The sequence below is a fragment of the Archocentrus centrarchus genome, chromosome 4, assembly GCF_007364275.1.
Source record: "Archocentrus centrarchus isolate MPI-CPG fArcCen1 chromosome 4, fArcCen1, whole genome shotgun sequence".
NCBI lineage: Eukaryota > Metazoa > Chordata > Actinopteri > Cichliformes > Cichlidae > Archocentrus > Archocentrus centrarchus.
In genome coordinates, this window is record NC_044349.1 from 28,966,748 (window position 1) to 28,988,794 (window position 22,047).

Consider the following 22,047-nt stretch of genomic DNA (forward strand, 5'->3'; position numbering starts at 1 on the left):
GATTGGAGGTGAAGTCCAAGGTACATCAGTGTCAGATCACACTGGAGCTTTTTGGCAAATCACATCAGCAAAATGTTCTCAGATGCAAAAATGAAGCATCCAAAGAAAAGAACACTGTACCTACTGTGAAACATGGATGATGCTTGGCTATGTTCTGGGGCTGCTTTGCCAAATGTGGTGCAGGGACTCTTGAATCTGTGCAGGTACAATGAAATCTCAAGACTATCAAGACATTCTGGAGCGAAAAGCTTTTGTCTCAGTTGCAGCTCATGCGTCCTCCAACAGGATAATGACCCAAAACTCACAGCTAAAAACACGGGACTGTTCTGACGTGGCCTTCAGGAGCAGAAGGTGCAGAAGTCTCAATGAGAGTTACAGAAATCACTTGATCGCAGTGATCAACTCAGCTCCGTTTAGCCACAATTCAAAAGCAATGTCTGATTATCATTAGTTAATTTTCAATAAATTTCCATTTATAATTTTTTTAATCTTGAAATTTTTCAGTTTCAAGATATTTCTGTGACCATTGTGGGTTTTTCTTTTTTTAACATTTTTATCCACGTGAATGGTAAGTGGACTAGTTCATATATAGTGCTTTTCTACTCTGAGCACTCAAAGCGCTTATAAAGAAATGGCAGAAACGCTACAGATAATTTGTGGGTGTTTTCTAATGGGTAGGTAGTAGTCAAAAGTTTGGACTGTTACTGTATCTGCAGCCTACAGCAAAACTCCTTTGACTGTTAGTAGTAGTTAAGGTTTGTAAAACATGGATTAAAAGAATGCAGCAAACCTCTGGACAGTTAAACCTTCACTGCTTGTCATTGTCCAGCTCACGTTCTGCATTATATCTAAAGATACCTCAGCTGTCGAGTGCACCACCTGCACAAAATTGTGAGTTCCCAACCATCGCTGCTTTTAGTGCTAATTGTTTTTGTTTCTGTTAATCACATTTTTTCTCATTCCATTAATTGTTTTATTTTTACACATCAGAAAATCGTGAAAATGGTCATGAGCACCGACCAGAGCTTTATTTAGAGATTAAATTATCTAATTAAATTAACTAGTATAACTATAATTAAATAAAGTAAAGTTGTATAATAGTTTGAACTATAGAGGCATGAGGTCCTGTAATGGAAATAACCAAAAGTAAAGTATATCAAAAGTGTATGGTGAGTATGAGACAACAGGCTATTGAATACAGTAGTTGTGGTCAAAATTGGATAATATTAGCTGAGTGGTATACTTGGGGCACTTTAGTACTTAGGCCATCAAGCGCAAAGTGACATTATAGTTCTCACAGTCTTAGTGGTGTTTGGAGAAGATGTACCTCTGCCAGTGTGATGTGTTTAGTTCTTGTTTAACAGCGAGGCTCTGCACTGCATCAGAGGATAGACAAACAGACAGACAAGGCATTAGTGATGTGTTTACCATCTGTTCAGGAAGGAATGACGGGAGGATGAGGAAGAGAGACATTTTCACGGTGTATGAAGAGATGAATGGGGCGGGGGCATCTAAGGATTTACTGCCAGGCATCAACTGTTACTTATCACAGAGGTCAGTCAAACATTGTCGTACCCTCTGTGGCACATTGTCAAATTTAACTCCGAATAAAGGCCGGAGATTGTCAGCGATGCCATCTTATTTAAATCACAAGAGCCAGCTAGGTTGTTTTGTGGACCCCAAAGGTGAAAGGAAGATAGTCGAATCGGAAACAGCTGCCAACATTTTGAACTTTTCTTAGTCACATTAGTTGAGAAATTACCCACACAAGTCGTCAAAATGTGTGAGAAACATCAGCGAGCTGTTGTCTGCAAGTTGCCGAGGAGGGTTTTTGATGTGTGAGGGGAGCACAGCACGTGACCCAAGAGTTCTGGGAAGTGAAGCTGAGCCATAAGACCCCAAGCAGGAGTATGATGAGGATTCAGGTATGAGGCATGAAAGGGAGTTTACTTCAGTCTGCGTTTGGTGGAGCAATCAATCCATGAGTCCACTCCTTGTCCAACACCATCTCAGTCCTCAGTCATTTTAAACTTTCTTGCAAAACCCCCGCCGGAGCTGCGACTTGATTAATGTTATTGTGCTTGTTAGTTTTGGCAGTTGTGATTTCACCATTCATGATTTGTAATTGAATTTTGTGCGTCAGTACGGCAGTCATGTTAGTATAAGTCATTTCTGGGTCTTTTTGCAGATTTATGGAGGTGGGGCGTCCGTCCACAAATCATCATAACTTGCTGAATTTTCAGCCAGCTTTAAGAAGTTTGTTGCAAATGCCAAATGTGTATATATGATGCTCGATATTTGGCTAAATTACAATGTGGGTTTTCATACTTCTTTTTAATAAAATATCAGATTAACTTACCCTTTTCATTAGTTTTAAAGTATATTAATTTTCTCACAACATGGTTGCCATGATGCCATTTTGTGTAAACATTTGAAAGTAAAATAAGACTCAATTCGTAATTCATGCAAGATTATGAATGAATTACAATGAACACAGTCCAGATTCGTTTCTGGCAGACTTCACACAGTTGTGGTGTTTTATGCACTCATACACTTTTTAATCCACTTTTATACACCTGATGAGGGCTTTGTTCAGTTACACATCATGCAAGAGTGCTTTTAGTCAAACCTAAAAGTTGAACAAACCCTTAAATAATTGCTCTTAAAAATTGTTTTTTTGTTGTGTTTAAATAGTAAAATAAAATATTTGCTCAAATTTTATTCAGTACAATACAATTTTCCATCTTTTCACTTGTATTAGGGTGTGAGACTGCTCAGGTTCATGAAATTGTGCCCATTTCTATTGACTGGTATAGACCAGTCAATAGAAATGGGCACAGGGAGACCAGTGAAGAGAATAGTCTCCTGACTGGTCTCCCCGAACCTCTGCATTTACAAGACCCAGAAAATCTTTCTAATACACTATGGAAGTGAATCTGGGAATGGGGAGCCAGAAATGAAGAGGATGATGTGCTGTGTCCAAGACAAAGTTGAAAAAAAGGTGTTAGCTGGTATTAAGCTAGTCTCGGTGCCTCTCCTGTTAGTGTTTTTAGCTGAGCTGTGGGCTTAAAGCTCTGGGAATGTTTGTGCAGTAGAAATCCGGGGTGATTTTGTTTGTATTGTTCTATTTCAGACTGTGTTTTGAACCACAGTCAGCAGACCAGGACTGTGTCTCATTTTCACACACACACACACACACACACACACACACACACACACACACACACACACACACATACATACATACATACATACATACATAAAGAGAAGTCAGCCATGTACTCATCACCCTGCCTGTCTCCACCCTGACCCCAACTTCTGTCTCCTTCAGCCCCTGTACTTGTTTGCGGCTATCAGTCTTTAACCCCTTTCATGAAATGTGGGTCAGGCTCAGATGAATTGCCAAAAAAAGATCCTGTTAAGCCCTCCGATTCTCAGTGTTATAACAGATGGAATTCATGCATGGCGAAGGGTGTTAATGTGCAGACATGTAGTCTACAGACAGATTTCTGTATGTCTGTGCTCTCTTTCATTCTTGCCTGCATTTTGTGTTGTGTTTAGCTTTTCCTGTGACACGTCAGTAAACATAAGCATGACACGTATGGCTTCTGTTGCATGTAATCTGGTGTGTGCGCCTTAGTAAGACGAAGCTAAACTTGTATTAGCGGTGACATGCTTGTATGTATGTGTGACAGAGGACTGTTGTGCGTGCAGAAAGTAACCCATCTCAGGCCTCCGATTACTCACAGAACAAGCTTTCTCTTCATGATCCACTGCTCTGACATGCTGAGCACAGAGGGACAAGTTAGTGTGTTTAAAAAAAAATGCCCTGCAAGGGAGTATTTGTGAGTGAAGCACTTCAAGTTCTGAGATAGATGAATAAAATAATGATAAGTGAAGTGTATATACTTTCAAATTATGAAGGGAGAATTAGAGATACACATTTTTTATTGCTTCTCAACTTTTATTTTGAAAGTTCCTTTCATCACAAGCCCTCACTGTGGCTTCAGTTTCCTAACCCGATTTTCTTTTCTCCTTTATGAGTCGTGTCTTTCCAATAAAAAACTGATAGAAGGCACTGCCTGTAAGTCTTTATTATGCGGTCAGTCGTGGCTTTAATTTCAGTGTTTGCATGCACACAGTGAAATGCAGGTCTTCCTTCACACTTTGGCAATTTTTCTGAACACTGAGATGTCTAAAGTCAGCCCCAGCTCAGACAGTAAAATGGCCTGGTTAATCATAATAGACTGATAAAGAACCGGTCTGAGTCTCATCACAAATTAGGTCATCGGGGAGCATCCTGGGCTCTAGCTCACTCACCGATAGCATCTCTCAGAGGAGGTCTCCCTTCCCATTATCCCCAACTTTTCCTCCATCTTTCCTTGTCTCTGTATTTATTCTTATTGTAAGTCTTTCAGGATTTTTTGTTTGTTTTTAAAATGTTAAAATGTTCCAGTGCATCTCAGCATCCACCCATGTGTGTGTATGAGTATTCTATAAATGTTTAGGGAAGAGCCACCACGAGTAGGCGTGTTTGTCAGTGTCCATCGCTGAGATAGTGAGACAGGTTGGCTAGACAATCGAGATTATGATGTAGACCATATTTACACACACACACACACACACACAAAAACAGACAAATTACACACTCTTCCTTTACCAACACCATTGCTTTAAAACAGATGTGCCCATTGCTTCTTTTTTTTCATTTATAAGTGCTCTGTAGTAAATACAGTGTTACCTCTGACCTCTGTGTTAATGTGAGGTCAGAAAAGAAGTCCTGCCTTCTCCCATATGTGGCGGACGATATATCTCCTCAACACACACACACACACACACACACACACTACCCTCCTCCTTTGAGAGGCAGACAACGCACTAGCTGTACCTCAGAGTAATGAGTCACATCAGAGAACAGCAGTCAGTGATGCAGCTCTCGGTTTATTCATAATGAATTCCATGTTTTATTCAAACTTCAATACATAAACTAACCAATGACAGAGTTCTGCAGAAGCCTGTGATGACACACTGCTGGATTAGAAATTTCTGCACGGACAGACCTAAGGTCAGCTTATGCAAGACAATCCCAGAGCAGTGGCCTACCAATATTCAGCGTATAGTTTAAAAATATTCATTTTAACTGCAGCCCATTTCCTGCCCATTGAAGCCTTTTCCAGGATGGAGTTTTGGAGGGAAAGAAAACAGACGTGGTTCAGGCCATGCAGGGTGCACTCATGGGTCGGATTTGTCATGGTGCAGCAGTGCCCCCTAATGTTTGTGATTCTCCTCAAGCCCTGGATCTGTATCAAAGTGCAGCATCTCTCAGAGGCAACAACTCTATCCCTTTCTTATGCAAACAGACTCACATTAACTTAAAAATGTGTTTTCCTTCTCATAAATCAAGTTTAAACACATTAAAGGATCATGCTTAACTGCCAATAATGACCTACAAATTAGAATTTCGCCCACACTTTCCCTATTACTACAAGCCAAACTCTTATTTTGAAAAAACATCTTTTTTTTTTTCTTTTTTTTTTTGTTGGTTAACTATGCTCAAACCCCCCAACCACCCTGCCCCTTCAACTATGCAACCTCTCATGCATGTGTGAGACAGACCCTGGATTCAGAGGGGCTGTTTTAATCTTTCATGTTCCTTCAATATAAAAAAAAAAATTATGATGCATGAAAAGAAAAGTGATTATGAATCTTATGTCTGTTCTGAATGGATGCACAGGAAAGTGAAACTGAGGAACAGTAAAGACAGTCAAAGACAGTTGTTTTGCTTTGAATCCCGTCGGACAGATTGCGGTTGTTTCATTCTGTTTCGTCTAGAAACCGTGTGTTTACCTCAGGATGTTTTCTCCCTGCTGGAGCCTCCTGAGTCAATTAGTAGTGGATGTAATGTACTATCCTTGGCAGTATTAGGGGGATGTTTGTGTGTTTCTGTGTGCATGCGCATGTGTCTACGTATGATTTAGTCTTTCTCAGTGTGAGAAAAGTGCGGGAGGTTTTACATGGCCCTGGGGTTTGTGGCTGCAGAGTAACTCTCATCTGGTGAATTGCGCCATAATCTGTTGCAGCCTATGCAGCAAAAAAATAAAAAATAAAAAGCCTCATTAATTCCCTCATGTTTCCAAACACTTTAAGTCTACTACCTTAAAAGCTTGTATGAGTTCTAGCTTGCATATTTTACCAACCAATAGCTAAAGAACTGCAGGTCTTAGTCTAAGTGAGATAAGCAGGCATGGTGTCGTGTGCCAGGCAGACAGAATCCAGCCACAGTGACCAGCATGTGGCTGACTGGCGGTGACAGGGCGGAGTGCAGGGACTGTGTTTGTTTCTGTGATTGGGTCTCATGTCTCCTCTAAATTATAGTCTACAAGCTGTGTGCCAAACCAACCTTTGACACACAGAGAGTGAAAGAGGAAAAATGCAGATAAAAGACATAGAGTTGCATGGGGAGACAGCTGATTAAAGAGGATAAAAGGTGAAAGAGAGGAATACTGATGTAAAAGCCGCCGAAAGCTTTCACTCGTACAGACAGAGGGCCAGCTGACCATCCATCCCTCTGTGTGCAGCAGTCTCTTCCAACAGTCTAGCGTGCAGATCAGCAGCCAGGCTACTTGGCTGAGCAGAACCAAAACACACACCTCAAACAGTGTGTGGTAATTCAGGCTTCATTTAAAACAAAAGATTTATGTGTCTGTGTTCCAACAAGCATAACAGGCATCAGGCTGGTGCAACCAGACTGGGGGTCACCTTACCAGTAAGTACTAACTACTAAGCTGTCTCACATTCTTTACAACAGCCTGAGAACTCAGTGCACTACAACACGATGAAACACATGCAAAACTGGACAAAGATGAATAAATTCTGCAAATATTTGCTGATAAAAATCTTCTGACGGTAGAGAATGGTTTTGTGCATATACATACAAAATCCAAAAGCCTTCATTTCTATGGCTAATTTATTGTTTTGTTTCCTTAAAAGACAGACAATATGTAGGGAAAAATAAACCAAATACAAGCTAGTTTTGCACAAAGTTGAGTGATTTAAGTTGGTTTTCCGCTGCTCAGTATATCTGTGATCCTATGTGCTCTTCTTTGTGTCTAAAGTTTCCGCTGTTCTGGTTAAAGACCTGATGCAACATCCGCACCTTTCACACAAGACAGAGTAATGGCTGTTAAAAGAGATCCAGATATAAACTTTATTTTTCCATTCCTCCTTAACTTGAGGCAAATTTCCGCCTTTTAATAAATGGTGAACCTATTCTCAGATCCGTCATTGTCATCGCAGCAGGTTACAATGACCATGTGTCCCCGCTGAGATACTGTACACGTGCACTCGTGCCAGCGGGCTTAGATAAGGCTTGTTCATTAAGAGAACGTGAGTTTGCTCTGACTTTTGGTGTTGTTTACATGTTGAGAACCCTGCCAGTTTCCCTGAGGGTAAAGACTTATTTGTTTGTCTTCCAGCTGTTCTACTACAAATCAATAGTAAGCTTGCCTTACATAATTTAGAGGCAAACTTTAGATGCTGCCTTCTTTTCTTGAGGATTTATGTATTTTGTTTTTAGACATTTACTTGTATCCCTTCCAGCTTTGCGTGTTGTTATTTGTGAATGCAAATTGGATGTGATTATATATTTGCAAATGAAGCACATGTGTGCTTCTCCAAAAGAATTCAAATGAGTTTTTTTGGGGGTTTTTTTTTCTGGTTCCTATGGTAATGATAAACTGTCTGAAAGCTCTTTGAGGTGACTCCTGGCCAGAGAGTCTTTGGTCGACTAGAACATCTCACCTATAGCCAACTTTGTTCATGCTCCCACAAGGACCCACACCTCCAACACCCACCCCCTCCCCCTGCCCTCAGGCCCAGAAAAAGGTTCATTGTGCAGGCAGGGAGCAATGCAAGAGAGGCCTGGTTCTGGTTAGTGCACTGCACTGCATCTGAAACACTCACCTTCCTCCAGGGGCTGCATCTGGAGCTGGTTTCCTGTGCAGGCAGCACTAGGCAGGGGCGGAGTTTGGCCCGACTCTGTGATTGGGCGAGATTGAGCCTTTATGGACTCCAAGATGGTTGGAGTTGCCAAACAGTAATCTGTCAATCACTGGCAGGCATATTTAAACCAGAACATAAGGAAGAGCAAGCTTATGATTGGTGTAAAGGTCTGAGCAAGATGTCAGTGACATTTCAGCTTTCTACCAATAACCCACTGGCAAACTTTGCATCAGCCAATCTCCTGAGCCTATTTGAGGAACAAAGACAGGTTCTATATTTTTATCCAAAGTCAGCTTTTCTTAGAGAAATACTATGTCATGATAAGAAACTCAAGTAATTTGAAGTAATGGCTTTGTCTGAGTAATTGCAAGCCCTAAAATTAGCTTTGTTTTGACAGAGTAATGCCATTGTTATTCTATAATTGTGTGTAATGGTCACATTAGAGCATGGCAGCAGGGGCAGTGGATTCAGTAATTTTCTTTAATAATAATAATAATGCTAGCTTCCTGCTATTACGGCAGTAAGGCCGCCACTAAATCAGCACTCTTTATAGAGTAGACGTGTCATGAATTCAGCAATCTTTCTGTCATTGGGAGTATATCTTACAGTGTTTCCTGGGAAACACTGTAAGATATGTGAGTTTAGATAAATACTGTGATTAAGAAAAGGACTCTTACAGCACATATGCTTGATAATTACACTTGAATTAAATACACATTGGCATGAACTTAACTGGCAGTTTTTGAGTGCATTAACTTGCTGATGCATTGATCTGTAAACCAATAAGAAGTACTTAAATGCTGTATGAGGTCCAGAACTTGGAACTTGCACTGGCCAAAGTCTTATCATTTCTTTTGTAAATTCTTACTCTGCATTTTAATCTTTCTTTGTGGTTAAATTATCTTCTGAAATAATCTGAATGAAACACTCCTGGCTGTTCTAAATTTCCACTGAAAGCACAGTTTACTTCACTCCATCATGTTCACAGAGGTGTACAGTTCACCACCACCTTTCCGCTTATCCCGTGTGCCAGAGTCGTGAGTCGGCCATTGTTGAATTTAACTTCAGTCCTGGAGAGAGCGCTTTAGTCAGAGTTCCCACTCAGCTTCACTCAGCTCAGTCTCAGTTCTCTACCAAGACTTCCATTTCCTGCTCTGGCGCCATGGCATGCAGCTGACAGCAGCTTTTATAGATCTCTTGAAAGGACCTGGTTGCAGAGCACACTTGTCTTGTATGTGAAAACATGCGCATATAACAGTACACAGTTTATACACGTGGGTTAGCAAGGAATACTCTGGATTTGTACAATCTTGGAAATAAGGGCAAGTGTATACTACACATGTTTTGATATGTGATATGAGTTTCTGACTGTCTCTATACTGATCTGCGACGGGAGTGTGTCCTTGTGTTAATTTCAACAAACTATGTTAACAGTGCAAGATTTCATTGGGTGTTCAAAAACCACATGTTCACTGGATGAATACAAAAAAAAAAATGCAGTTTATTTGAAGTTCTAAATGCAAATGTAATGTGCAGTTCTTGTGGGAATCTATATATCCTTCCATTTTCTACAGCAGGGGGGCAGCAGTCTAAGTAAAAATGTACAGGCCTCCCTACCTGCTTACAGTTCTTCTGAGGGGATACTGAGGTGATCCCAAGCCAGTTAAGAGCCACAACCTCTCCAGCTTCTCCTACGTTAAAATTGCCAGAAATACCACATGTAATACCACCTAAATGGATCCATTTGATGCCCAGCACCTCTACTTTGAGTCACTCCTCAATGACTGAAGTCCTTGCCCTAACTCTTAGGGAGAGTTCACCCTCTCTTTGGAGGAAGCACATTTCTGCTGTTTATATCTGCGGTCTTATTCTTTCGGCAGTTCATGGTCATAGGTGAGAGTAAGAATGTAGAGCATCCATTAAATTGACAGCTTCACCTTCACACTCAGGTCTCTCTTTGCCACAGCAGGGCAGTACAGTGTCCACCTCAGTGCAGATACTGCAGCAATGCATTTGTCAATCTCCCAGTCCATTCTTTCCCTGCTTGCAAACAAAACCAAGAAACTGACCTGGCGCTAAATAAAGGTAAAATAAATTTTAAACAAGTTGAAGCAGTTGGTTCGGGGCGGGTAGTCGTTTACCAAATAAATATTGGTATCATGAGGTTTTCCTATTTTTTCTAAAATGTCATCCAAATATATTAATGTAAGAAACAAAGACTGATTCTTAACTTGAAATGCTCACAACCCGAACGCACATTGTTGCCAAAACATGTCATGATCTGTCACAGTGGCCATTGCTTCATTTGAAAAGGCCACAAGCCACAAAGGTTGGGAGCCAGCCAGCCACCCATCCATTTTCTTCAGCTTTTCCGATTCATGGCAACGGTAGGCGTGGAGCCTGTCCCAGTTGTCATGAGATGAGAGTCAGGGTGCACCCTGGACATGTTGCCACTCTATTGCAGGAGTAGTACAGAGAAATAGATAACCATTTTTGCTCAGTTTCACACCTACGGCCAATTTAGAATCACCAACTACGCTAACGTGCGTGTCTTTTGACTGTGGGAAGAAGCCGAACTCACGCATGCACGTGGAGAACGTGCAAACTCCACGCAGAAAGACTCCAGCCAAGCCAGTGGATTTGAAATGAAGCAACAGTGCTAACAATCGCACCACCGTACCGCATGGGAACCAAGATACATAAAAAAAAAAAAAAAAATTGTATGATATACTAAATTAAATGCTTTCAACCTCTATTGTAGTGTGATTACCACAAGTGATGTTATTTGGGGTGGGGCTTAGCTTGTCAAACAGAAGTTTCAACCGCAAGAGCAGACACTAAAAAAAAACACTGAATGCTTACAGCTGACAATATGTACTATAATGTTTGAGTGAGCTAGTTTTTGTTGGAGCCCAAAAACGCTAGATCTCGTCTTTCAGCTCCTCCTCTCTGCAGTACCATATAACAAGAGCTTCTGATGCCAAAGTTATAGTGCAACCGGTACTTTCTCAAGCCAGCTTTGGTCGAAATGAAAATGTAATTTGCTGACAGTGACACGTTTGTTTTCGAACCCGAAAGATCAAATTGAGCGTCCTGGCTCAGACAGAAGTGCAGGTAATCAATATTTGTTCTAAAGTTAGAGAGGAGGGTGAAAGTGCTCAGCAGTTTGCATTTCAGCAAGAAACCCGTAATGTTCTTTGTCTGTCTTTCCTCACTGCCGTCCGCAAGCAGAATGAGCAAGGGAAAGATCCCAAGCATTGTTTGGCAGTTCAAATGAGAGCAGCTTGGAGAGGTATTTGATTTCACAATGTTTAAGAAGAAAAATGTGTGGTGGAATTGTGTTTGAGCAGTCCCCAGGGCCGAGGGGTTGGCCAGGGTCTGATGCAGGAAGGGGGCCTCATTAGAGTGAACATACATATAAGAGTGTGTTCCTATGATACCTGCATGCTTGCAGGATGTGACTGATACTGATTCAGTCAGGGCCTTTTCTTGCCACTTTAATTCAGAGTATTTATGATGTATGAAACTGCAAATATCACCTGAGTCACTGTAGGTGCCCTTGTTTTTGAAACAACTGTCCAGAGCTTCACCATAAGCTCTACTTCTTAAGGGACAGTCAGTCAGCTCTGTGGCTTTGGCTCACCGTCTCTGGACTGTGTTGCATCTTTGGCTCAGTGAGTAGTTCTTCTGGGTCAGATACAGGATCCCCCCACAGGGCCCTCCACAACATCCAAAGCTCCTCATTTTCAGAGCGTGTTTGTCTTGGTGAGAGAAACACAAAGGTCTTTACAAAGGAATCCCTTGTCAAATGAAATATATCCATATCCATGTGGGCATTTGCAGCTACATCCGACCCAAGCATTCTATCGTCTGTCAGAACCCCCCCCCCCATACTATCATCTGACGGTTAATTACTCATGTAATACCTCAGTGTCTTTCTTAGCTCTTTTTCTGCATTGCTTTATTTTTGACTTTCTTGTCTCTGTTTTCCCCTTTTTTGGCCATTCATCCATTTTTTTTTTTTCATTTGAATTTCATGCTGTTCATCGAACAGATTAGCTCCACACCCTTGTTTTACAGGTCTGTATAAGCTCACCCTTGTTGTGAGACTGGCCACTGTTCCGAAAACGGTCCTGTGATCTACAGCATGTTGGACTAGAACACCATCCAACCGTCATGAGGGCCTGACTATTCAGACCTGCTCAGACAGGCTCACAAAAACAGGTCACTGCACATAAACATTGCCCCAAATGTTGGCTTTGTGAGTGTGTGTCTTTGTATGTGTGTGTGTTTGTGATAGAAAGAGAGGGTGGAAAAAAAATTGTTCTGTATCCAAGCAAATCCAACAAAAGAATAAAACAAAATTAAGCATTACCTCAGCCACTCCGAGTTGTAAAATTAGCGAATGGAACGATGAGCTCACTCACACTGTCCCCATGATTGAAACACTTACAGTGCAACACAGTATTTACGCACTTATTCCAGCCAACAAGAATGTATACATATGGCTTAATTATGTCAAGTAATGTAAATAGTTTACATCCCAATGCACTATATTCTTCATTTTTGTTTATTTTCAAATTTTGCCTGTACTGTACAAACTGCTGGGGGGGGTATGAAAATCAAGTAGCTGTGATGGTTGAACAATGGGGGTTTGATTGAAAAAAAAAAAAAAAAAGTAACTTTTGATAATTAATCATGTTTTGGAAACTGTTCTTACAAAAATTAGAGACTACCCTTGGCTACAAAAACCTGCCAGTGAACCTGTTTGCAGTTTTGACTGTGACAAAACTGATGTTATATCCATTATTTTCCACTGTGTCATTCAAAATAAAAATTTATATTAATTTTATAGACAAGAAATTTCCAAAATGGTATCCTCTACAATGTTCATTTCTGTTTCATAATTATTGAATATAATTTCCATATTAGCAACTTTCCATACCAAAAAGCAGACTTTACTACTTTATTTCTATACATAAAGATAATCTGAAATTTAGCCTTGGGGGAAGGCTATCAATATTATTTGTGCTCGACTGTACTTTGTTGAATTGTATGTTGTCTGTCATATGTTTGAATCTGTTTACGTAAATGCTCATTAGAAAAGAAAACACTGTAAGAACCGGCACATCTTGCAGTAATCATGATTACAGATTAGGATCCATGTGGTAATGCTAACTCAGCTACCTTTCACGTCACCCTTGCCTTGAAGGCAGCTATGTTTTGCGAGCCTCCCATTTGTAAGCTTACAGCTTAGCATCTGCCAGTTAGATATCGATTTAGGTTGATTTAAACCACAGTTTGTAAGTGGTAAATGAGCTGGTACCTGCAGTGCCAGTGCCAGTGTGGCTGAATTAAAACAATTCTGCAGTGGAATGGGCCAAAAAATTCCTCCACACCAATGTGAAAAACTCATTGCCAGTTATCACAAGCATTTAATTGCAGTTCTTGCTGCCAAGGGTGGTACAACCAGTTATTAGGTTTGGGGAACAATTATTTTTTCACACAGAGCCCAAATAGTTTGGAGAGCTTTTCCTCTTAATAATAATTTTTCCTTTTTCCTCTGAATAAATGAAATTATGAGTTAAAAATGGCATTTTGTATTTGCTTGAGTTATCTTTTACTATTATTAAAATGGTCTGAAATATGTAAGTTTGACAATTATGCAAAATGAAAAAAAAAATCAGTAAGGCAGAAAATACTTTTTTACGATATTGTACATTGTACTTTTGAAGCATGTGTAAATGGATTGGTTCTTATAGCGTTTTTCTACTTGAGCACTCAAAGTGCTTTATATTCACCCTCATTCACACCAGCACTTTTTTCTACTCCTAAATGCTTTTCTATCTAACATTCACACTCCAGTGAACACATTGGAGAGCAACTTGGGGTTTGGCATCTTCCCCAAGGATACTTGTGTGTGTAGACTGGAGCAGCCAGGGATCAAATCACCAACCCTCTGATTAGTAGGTGACCTGCTCTACCTCCACTGTCTTGGAGCCACTGGCACACAACCACTAAAAACTGTAAACAAGCCCCTGCAAAAGAGTTAAACAGCATTTAATGAAGTCCTGGACTTTCCACTAAGCTAAACTAACAGGTTAATTGTGGTGGCTTCATATTTGGCATAGAGACATGAGAATAATATTGGTATTTTATTGATATTTAACTTCCAGCGTGAACGTATGTTTTCCAAACATGTCCAATCATTCCTATGAGAAATATCCATATCAAGCAGCTAGTCATTTTCTGGTATGATCATTAAAAATAATGAAACCCCTGCAAGGTTCAAATAACTGCATTCTACTGACTAACCGCTTGTTTTTCATGTGTTTGTGTGCTTGTCACAGGCTCTCGGAGACTCTGACTTCCCTGCTGTGCTGAGGCAGCTGCTGCCTTTGATGAAGCCCCGTGGAAGCGAGGACGCCTCAGCCTCAGGGTCGAGGCTCAGGGAGGACGAGTGCGGTCCCGATGAGCTGATCCTCCTGCTGGTCTATCTGTACTCCCTGGCTGATGAGGCACAGCCCGCAGATCATGATACAGAGGAGGAGCTGGAGAAGCTGGAGAGGGACCTGATAGGAGCGCTCACCCTAGTCATCACCCGAGAGACAGAACTCAGCCCATTGCTTCAGAAACTGGCTGGTGAGAGAAAGTTATTGCCATCACAGCTTCATCATTGCTTTTAGGAGCCTGTTCAGTTTTGTAGACATGTGGTAGGAAAGTGAGAGCAACTGGTTTGTTTATTGCTCCTCCACTTCTTGGAGTAGGGGGAATTTTATCACAGTCTTTACACCTCATCCTTTTCCTGCAGTCGTGTCACACACTTTGTTGTACACACACACACACACCCACACACATTTTCTACTGAGTTTGCCAGGCAGCTACACTGTTGTCTGTGGTAATATCTGAACTTTAAACATTTGGATAAGCGTGAGAGAGAAATTACTTTTACCTTTAACCCTTACAGCCTCCCTTCCACAACATTACGATTAACCTGTAGTGTGTGCACCTACAGGAATCCTCTTTTTACCCTTTTAAAGCTAACAGACATGAGTTTATTGATTTCTTGGGCTTCTCTGTTCTTCACCAGACCTTTTACTGGTTTAGCTGAGCTGGTAACTGTGTGGTAGAGCCACTCTTAAGACAAATTAACGGTCTACCTCCACACCACAGCTGACTGTACCTCCCAGAGTAATGGCATCTTTAACCTTGAGCCTCTCCTCCCCTGCCACATAGTTCATAATTAGCCCTACTTTTAGTTTTGGCTGTACCTTAGCACGCACCCTGAAATAATACACTGGGATTGGGGTTTTTCATCTCATTCACACATAGGGTCATATGGTATACACAGGGCTGGTAAATCTGTGTAAAGCACTAATAATGATTGGTGATACCTCTTGTGTATTTTTTACTCTCTCTCTCTCCCTCTTTCTTGCTCTCTCTCTCACTCTTCCTGTTCTACTTGGCCAAGTGTAGTTTGGAGTTGAGGGGCCTCTTGGCAGGCACAGGCTGTGAGATGTGGCTCATGTTAAAAACCTGACTCTCTGTTATAAACACTTCATTGCAAATTAGCCTGTCATGGTGTGCCAGGTGTGCTTTAGACAGAAAAAAAAACAATGTGTGCATGTGCTCACATTGCGCATGTCTCGCCCATTCAGTGTAATTTGGCAGCGTGCGCACTCTTTTAAATCTGAGCCTGTGTGCGTGCACGCACGAGTGTCTACGAGAAAGGTTTTATGGCAGCCGATGAAGTGCTTGGCTGGGGTAACATGAGTCGGGAGGTCGTCTCTTTCAGCATCCAGAGCAAAACATTGATTGTGACATTCTCCCCCAATTAAAGGACTCAAATGGAAACCAGACATTCAAAGAAAACCGGTCGCCATGAGAACAATGTTTTTACAAATTCTTTTATTTTGTTCCCCTTGGCTACAGTAAGCAGCGAGAGCTTAGCTAACACAATGCAGATACACAGAAACACAAAGTGCAAGCGCAAACACGGTGCAGAAACACAAGAATAATATACACAAGCCAGAATGCCAGGAAAAAAGAGTAACAAATAAGGACAAGTAAGTTTGGGATAGTAAGCAGCAACACACCCTAACCCTTCTAACTACCTCCTTCTGGGAACTTAATTAAAGATCATCTTCAGGAAATGGTGTTCCTCAGACTGTCGTCACTGCAGATTTGTTTTCTGTTCCATGTTTCCTGCCAGCCATAGTGGACTTTAGTTTTCGTTAAACTCCTGTTAACTTTTTTTTAATATATTCAAACAAGCATGTGTGTGGCAAGGGTTAAATAAGCACTGTTTGAGTAACTTGCTTCAGTTAGCACGAGGTGAATGTTTGGCATTTTTATAGGAATATGAATGCTAATGAGGGCAGTAAAAACTTTCCCCTCATGACTTGGGTGAATTTTGGCCCACAAATTTGCATCAGGGACAAATATCAAGATTGTAGACAGTGTTCATCTTTAAAGGGATGGAAGGCTCAAGAGTGCAGCATGGAGGAAGCAAGCATATAGACTTTTCTTGTTTTTCTCTGGGCGTAGCCAGACTGGTGGCAGAAAGAGACAGTACTGCAATCTTGCAAAAGTACTGCATCTTTACAAAAGAAAAAAACTAAGCACATGAATCTCTTGAGTCATACTGTTTTGTATTTTTCACTTATATCCGGGATGTTTAGTCAAGATTTGTCAGTTGGTTTTAGCGATGAACTATCTGTAGTAATATTATCATCTGTCCCATTCATTCATTCAGTCCTTGAATAAATACTGAATGGTTTTATAAGAATACCTTTATTAGTCCCACAATGGGGAAATTACAGTTAAACAGACAGATAAACTGTTGGCATGTTTATATATTACATCTGATTACATAAGGTGAGGCTCATTTTAAATATCTAATATCCAAAAGCATAAACTTTTTTTTCTCTTTTCTTTTTTTGGGGGGGGAGAATGGACAAGCGCATTAACTAAGCGGTTTCATCTCTCTGCTTTATTAAGCCTCCTCTGTCTGAGAATGATGCACGCCACAAAAAGTAGTTTAACTTGATGTCTTTGTCCAAGCAAGTAAAGCTAACCGCCTATAGGCATGTCACAAGAACCAATACAAAAATTCTGAAAACGTGACCGTACTTGTTTTTTATGAGTAACAATTTTTCCTGAACAGACAAGGGGCACATACGTATGCTCCCCCTGCTGTCTGTCCTTTCATGCTAAAGAAGAAGAAGAAGGATGCCCACAAGCTCAGTTAAAAGCTACACACAGTTGGCAGCTAGTCCACAGCTGGCAGCATGATGAATGAAGAGTGGATCTGCCTTTGATTGACTCTAAATGGGTGTTTACTTATGGGAGAGACGAGGAGCTATGTGACTATGGACTGTCACTGACATTCAGCAATTTGTAGCAACATCCGGCGGAATAACTGTTAGTGACACAGTGCTGTCAGGTCATGAGTTAAACTTAACTTTGAGGCCAGTGATATCCTCAACTACCAATGGCAGTTGAGGATATCATTGACTGACATACTATATAGCAGGGTGGTAAAGGCAATTGAAGTCCTCTGGTGGCCAAATGTCAGTTATAATTGATGTGCATTGAGCAGATCACTTTATTTGTGGACCTTGCTTAAAAGGAATCATAGAAAATGAATGTAATGGCTTCAGTAAGCCTTAAATTTAGAGAGCTGCAACAGTTTACCAAAAAGCCCTGTAAGCAGTCACACATGCACTAGGCTCCTTGAAACAAATAGTGTGTTTGTGTTCATGGGAATTTTTGACCATTCTTCCAGAAGCGCATTTGTGAGGTCAGACACTGATATTGGATGAGAAGTCTCCACTCTAATTCATCCCAAAGGTTTTCTATCGGGTTGAGGTCAAGACTTTATGCAGGCCAGTCAAGTTCTTCCACACCAAACGTGCTCATTTATGTTACATGGATGACTAGGTTTGCTTTGTGCACTGGTGCAAAGTCATTTTGGAACAGGAAGGGGCCATCCCCAAACTGTTTCCACAAAGCTGGGAGCATGAAATTGTCCAAAATGTCTTGGTATGCTGAAGCATTAAGAGTTCCTTTCACTGGAACTAAGGGGCCGAGCCCAACTCCTGAAAAACAACCCCACACCATAACCCCCCCCCCCCCCCCCCCCCACCTCCACCAAACTTTACTTGTCTGACTGCACATTGCAGTCAGACAAGTACCGTTCTCCTGGCAACTGCCAAACCCAGACTTGTCCATCAGATTGCCAGACGGAGAGATGTGATTCGTCACTCCAGAGAACATGCACCACTGCATCCAGTGCTTTGCATTGCTCTTGGTGATGTAAGGCTTGGATGCAGCTGCTCAGCCATGGAAACCCATTCCAATAAGCTCTCTACTCACTGTTCTTGAGCTAATCTGATGGCCACATGAAGTTTGTAGCGATTGACTGCAGAAAGTAGCCGGCCTCTGCACACTATGCGCCTCAGCAGCCACTGACCCCACTCTGTGATTTTACCAATCGCTTCCACTTCCACAATTGACTGTGGACTATTTAGTAGTGAGGAAATTTCACGACTGGACTTGTTGCACAGATGGCATCCTACCACTGTACCCCACTGGAATTCACTGAGCTCCTGAGAGCGACACATTCTTTCACAGATGTTTGTAGAAGCAGTCTGCACGCCTAGGTGCTTGGTTTATACACGTGTGACCATGGAAGTGACTGGAACACCTGAATTCAATGATTTGGATAGGTGAATGAATACTTTTGGCACTATAGTGTATTTCACAAAGAAGCACTTTTTAAAAAAAAAATAGTTGATGAAAATAATTATTTCCTTTGGGCAGTGTTGTTTTTAGCAAAATTTCTCAAACCGGAGAAAACACTAAAATTATGAGGGGCTATTTTCAGTAAAAGATTTGGCACAGTACTGAGTATTTATGGGCCGTGAATATGGGACTGACTCGAAATAAACTACAGTATTAATGTTTCTGGTAGTAAGACAACATGTTGGCCAGTGAAGGAGTGTGGCTTAATGCCCTTTTAATGCTCATAAATTCAGATATAATGGCTAGAATATCACCAGCAATTAAATACCAATTCTCATCACAGTCCTTCTTTGTGTTGTAAGTTTGCCTTTGTGCATACAGTGTGGCTTTCTCATCATTGTCAGTATGTGAAATGAATTTTTATACTATAGACATGTTGCAGTATGTCTGCAGTATGTATTGTTGTTTTAGGGCATGGCTTTGATTAAAGGGTTGAACAGTATTCATCCAAGAAAATTGTTCCGCTTATTCCAGACTGGGAAATGAGCTCTTAAACCAAATGCTCCGCAGCCAACACCGCATCTGGAATGAAGCGGATTGGTCCAAGGCAAGGCATCACAGACAGAGCAAATGATGGGATTGGATAAGGAGCCCAGTTTGTCCTGAAACCTAGAGTCTGATTGGCTGCAGGCAGGCTGTCGTGTATATGGATGTGGTGTGTGTGATGTGTGCAAGTTGTAAATAGCTCCAAGCATTTACTGTTAATCCCTCATTCAGTTGTGGCAAAAACTACATTTATGGTGGCGGGAGAGCAAAAATTTTGCATTCCTATGTGCTTTATGAATTTGTTTCCTGTCAGCCTTGGTGAATTTTGGTTTTCTTTGGTTCAGTATCAAACCTACTCCCTCTTCTTCTAGTTTTTTCCCACTTTTTCTCAGCATTGTGGTACAGAGGACAACAAAAGACTCAAATGTTCTTACTTCCCCGTTCTAGGACATCTAGCTGGTTCAGGATGATGGATCATAGTTTGTCTATACTTATGTCAGTGTGTGGGCGTACAGGGCGTGCAGTCCACAGTTTGTGCTGATGCCTGTGATTTACTCGCTGTGATGACAGAAGAAGGAAAGAAAGTTACAGTATGACTTCTAGAGAAAATTTTGAATTTTAGCTGGAATGGTTTCACAGCATGCGCTCTCACTCTCTTTCTCAGTGACACATTTTGTTTGTTATTCATCCTGTCAGTGGGGTGTGCATGGGGCAAGGAAGAGGGGAGCAGTTGGAGAGTCAGACCTCCCTTATGCTGCTGTTTGGGTTGGCACAGCAGCTTGGGCCAGTCAAGGGACATGAAAGAGATCACACATAACTCTGGCCACCAACACTCTGCCTACTTTTTAAACTTGACTTCTCTTTGCTTGTATGCATCCTTTTTCCATTCTCCCTTTTTTTCTCTTTTCTCTACCTCCTTCCTCTCTTCTCCTCCTTTGAGCACCAAGCTGGTTGCAGGGGGTGGGGGGGGGGGGGGGGGGGGGGTGGAGCATTAGTTAGTCTAATGGTTGTGCCTGATTAAATATATTCCCCCTGTTGCACTGTTTATGAAATTAGTCCCAATTATTTTTAATTGGTGGTCTTGCTTTACTTCCGCTACTGTTACACAAACACACTGATACATACACATGCATACATATATGAGGTGAAAAGTGTACACCCCAGGGTGAACAAAGAAGCCCACGGCGTTGTTCTCTCCAGTTCGCTTCATCAGATAAGCTCAAGATTTGAAGTTCAGGCTTTAATTAGCAAAAGCTCATCAGAGTCTTCACTCTGGTTAACAGGCTGGGCCACACACAGAGTTTGATGAGCCCCACAGTCTAGCACCCAAGAAATCTGTTCCCAAGTCAACACTGTGGTTGTTTCTCAGTGCTGCCAGATACTGTACCTTTTCTTATTTCCCACTCCCTATGTAACATACTTGCTCTTTGACAGGGCTAAAGGGAGACTGTTCATATCCTGATGAATCAGACACATTTTGGAAAATCAGCCCATTAACTTCTGTCTCTCTGTCTTCACTGCAGTTTCTCTTGCAGTTTTGGGGGAGCTTGCTACTCATTAAATTGCAGAGATGTGTTGTGTTTCATATTGCACAATATTGATGGTATTGAACCTAAAAGGTTGAAAGTGATTAAACTTACTAGCAAGAAAAGAAGAAAACTTTTAAAAGTAGCCCTTTTCATGCATTTTTATATAATTTTTATGGTATGGCTAAAGCTTCTTAACCAAAATTCATCCAGTTTTCATTTAGGCTCCGTTTATCATTTACCTGTTGATATAATTTTATCTATTTCTTACTCTGTTTTTTTCTGGTCACAGGAGGGTTAAACCTGTTAAACCTTCATTTCAAGGTTATTACTAAGCAATGAATACTGACCTGGGATTAGTTGGGTGGTCAGAATGAATAGAGGCATGGATGTATATATATATATTGATAGAACCACTGATGTTTTCTGCTGCATCAGACTGCATGCTGTGTTATACTTGATTAAAAATTCATTACATGTTTCTGACCCACATCATAAAACTCAAATCTAAATGAAACCAAAAAGTGACACAGATCTGAAGATGTTTTCAGAAAAGTAGTAAAATATAAGCTGTACAACTTCAGTCCAGTAACTTTTGAATTGTCAGTGTTTGAGACAAGGAGACTTTGTGTCTATTGGTAGGGATTTATTTGCATCATAGTTTTAAAGACCTTTTTTCCTGAACTGTGTACTGTCTGCAGTAACTGTAAATGATACCTATGCTCTGATCACTCGGCAGCAAACCCTTTCAGTCAGCAGTAGCTACGGTTTGCCGGGTAGATTTCACAGAACTGGCCCAGTGTGTAGTTTACACCTCTGTTTGCTTTATGGAGTGTGTTAGCGCTCATCTGAGAATCCCTCTGCTTCTTATTTATGACAGGAAATGCACATCATAAAAGGCTCGTAAGCACTTATATCTCTGCTGGGAATTAGGCTTGATGAAAAGAGACACTATCGTGATCCCACACAGACTTGCAAATACATGCACACATGCTTTGCTTAATAAAGCAAAGAAAGAAATGCATACCAGACACACATCGAGGCTGGCCTCTAAGGGACTTTAAATGTGACTGCGGCCCATGGCCTCTGCACACGTGTCAGTGCAGGCGTGGGTCACACTGTGACCCCTGGACAGGGAGTCAGCGGAGGAGTTTTGGCAAAAAACGCGCATACCTCTCTGCACATACACACCTTTGCTGCTGTATATACATACGTTTCTGCTTTACAG

The 22,047-nt window shown here is 41.2% G+C and overlaps 1 protein-coding gene across 2 annotated transcripts in view; it reads left to right on the forward strand.

The window, feature by feature from the left end:
- scfd2 (sec1 family domain containing 2) overlaps positions 1–22,047 on the forward strand; it is a 99,844-nt gene that overhangs the window by 34,230 nt on the left and 43,567 nt on the right. For both annotated transcript variants that reach the window (XM_030726796.1, XM_030726797.1), the window contains exon 5: positions 14,352–14,643. In XM_030726796.1, the coding sequence (XP_030582656.1) occupies positions 14,352–14,643 (292 nt within the window). The remainder of the gene's footprint in view (positions 1–14,351; positions 14,644–22,047) is intronic.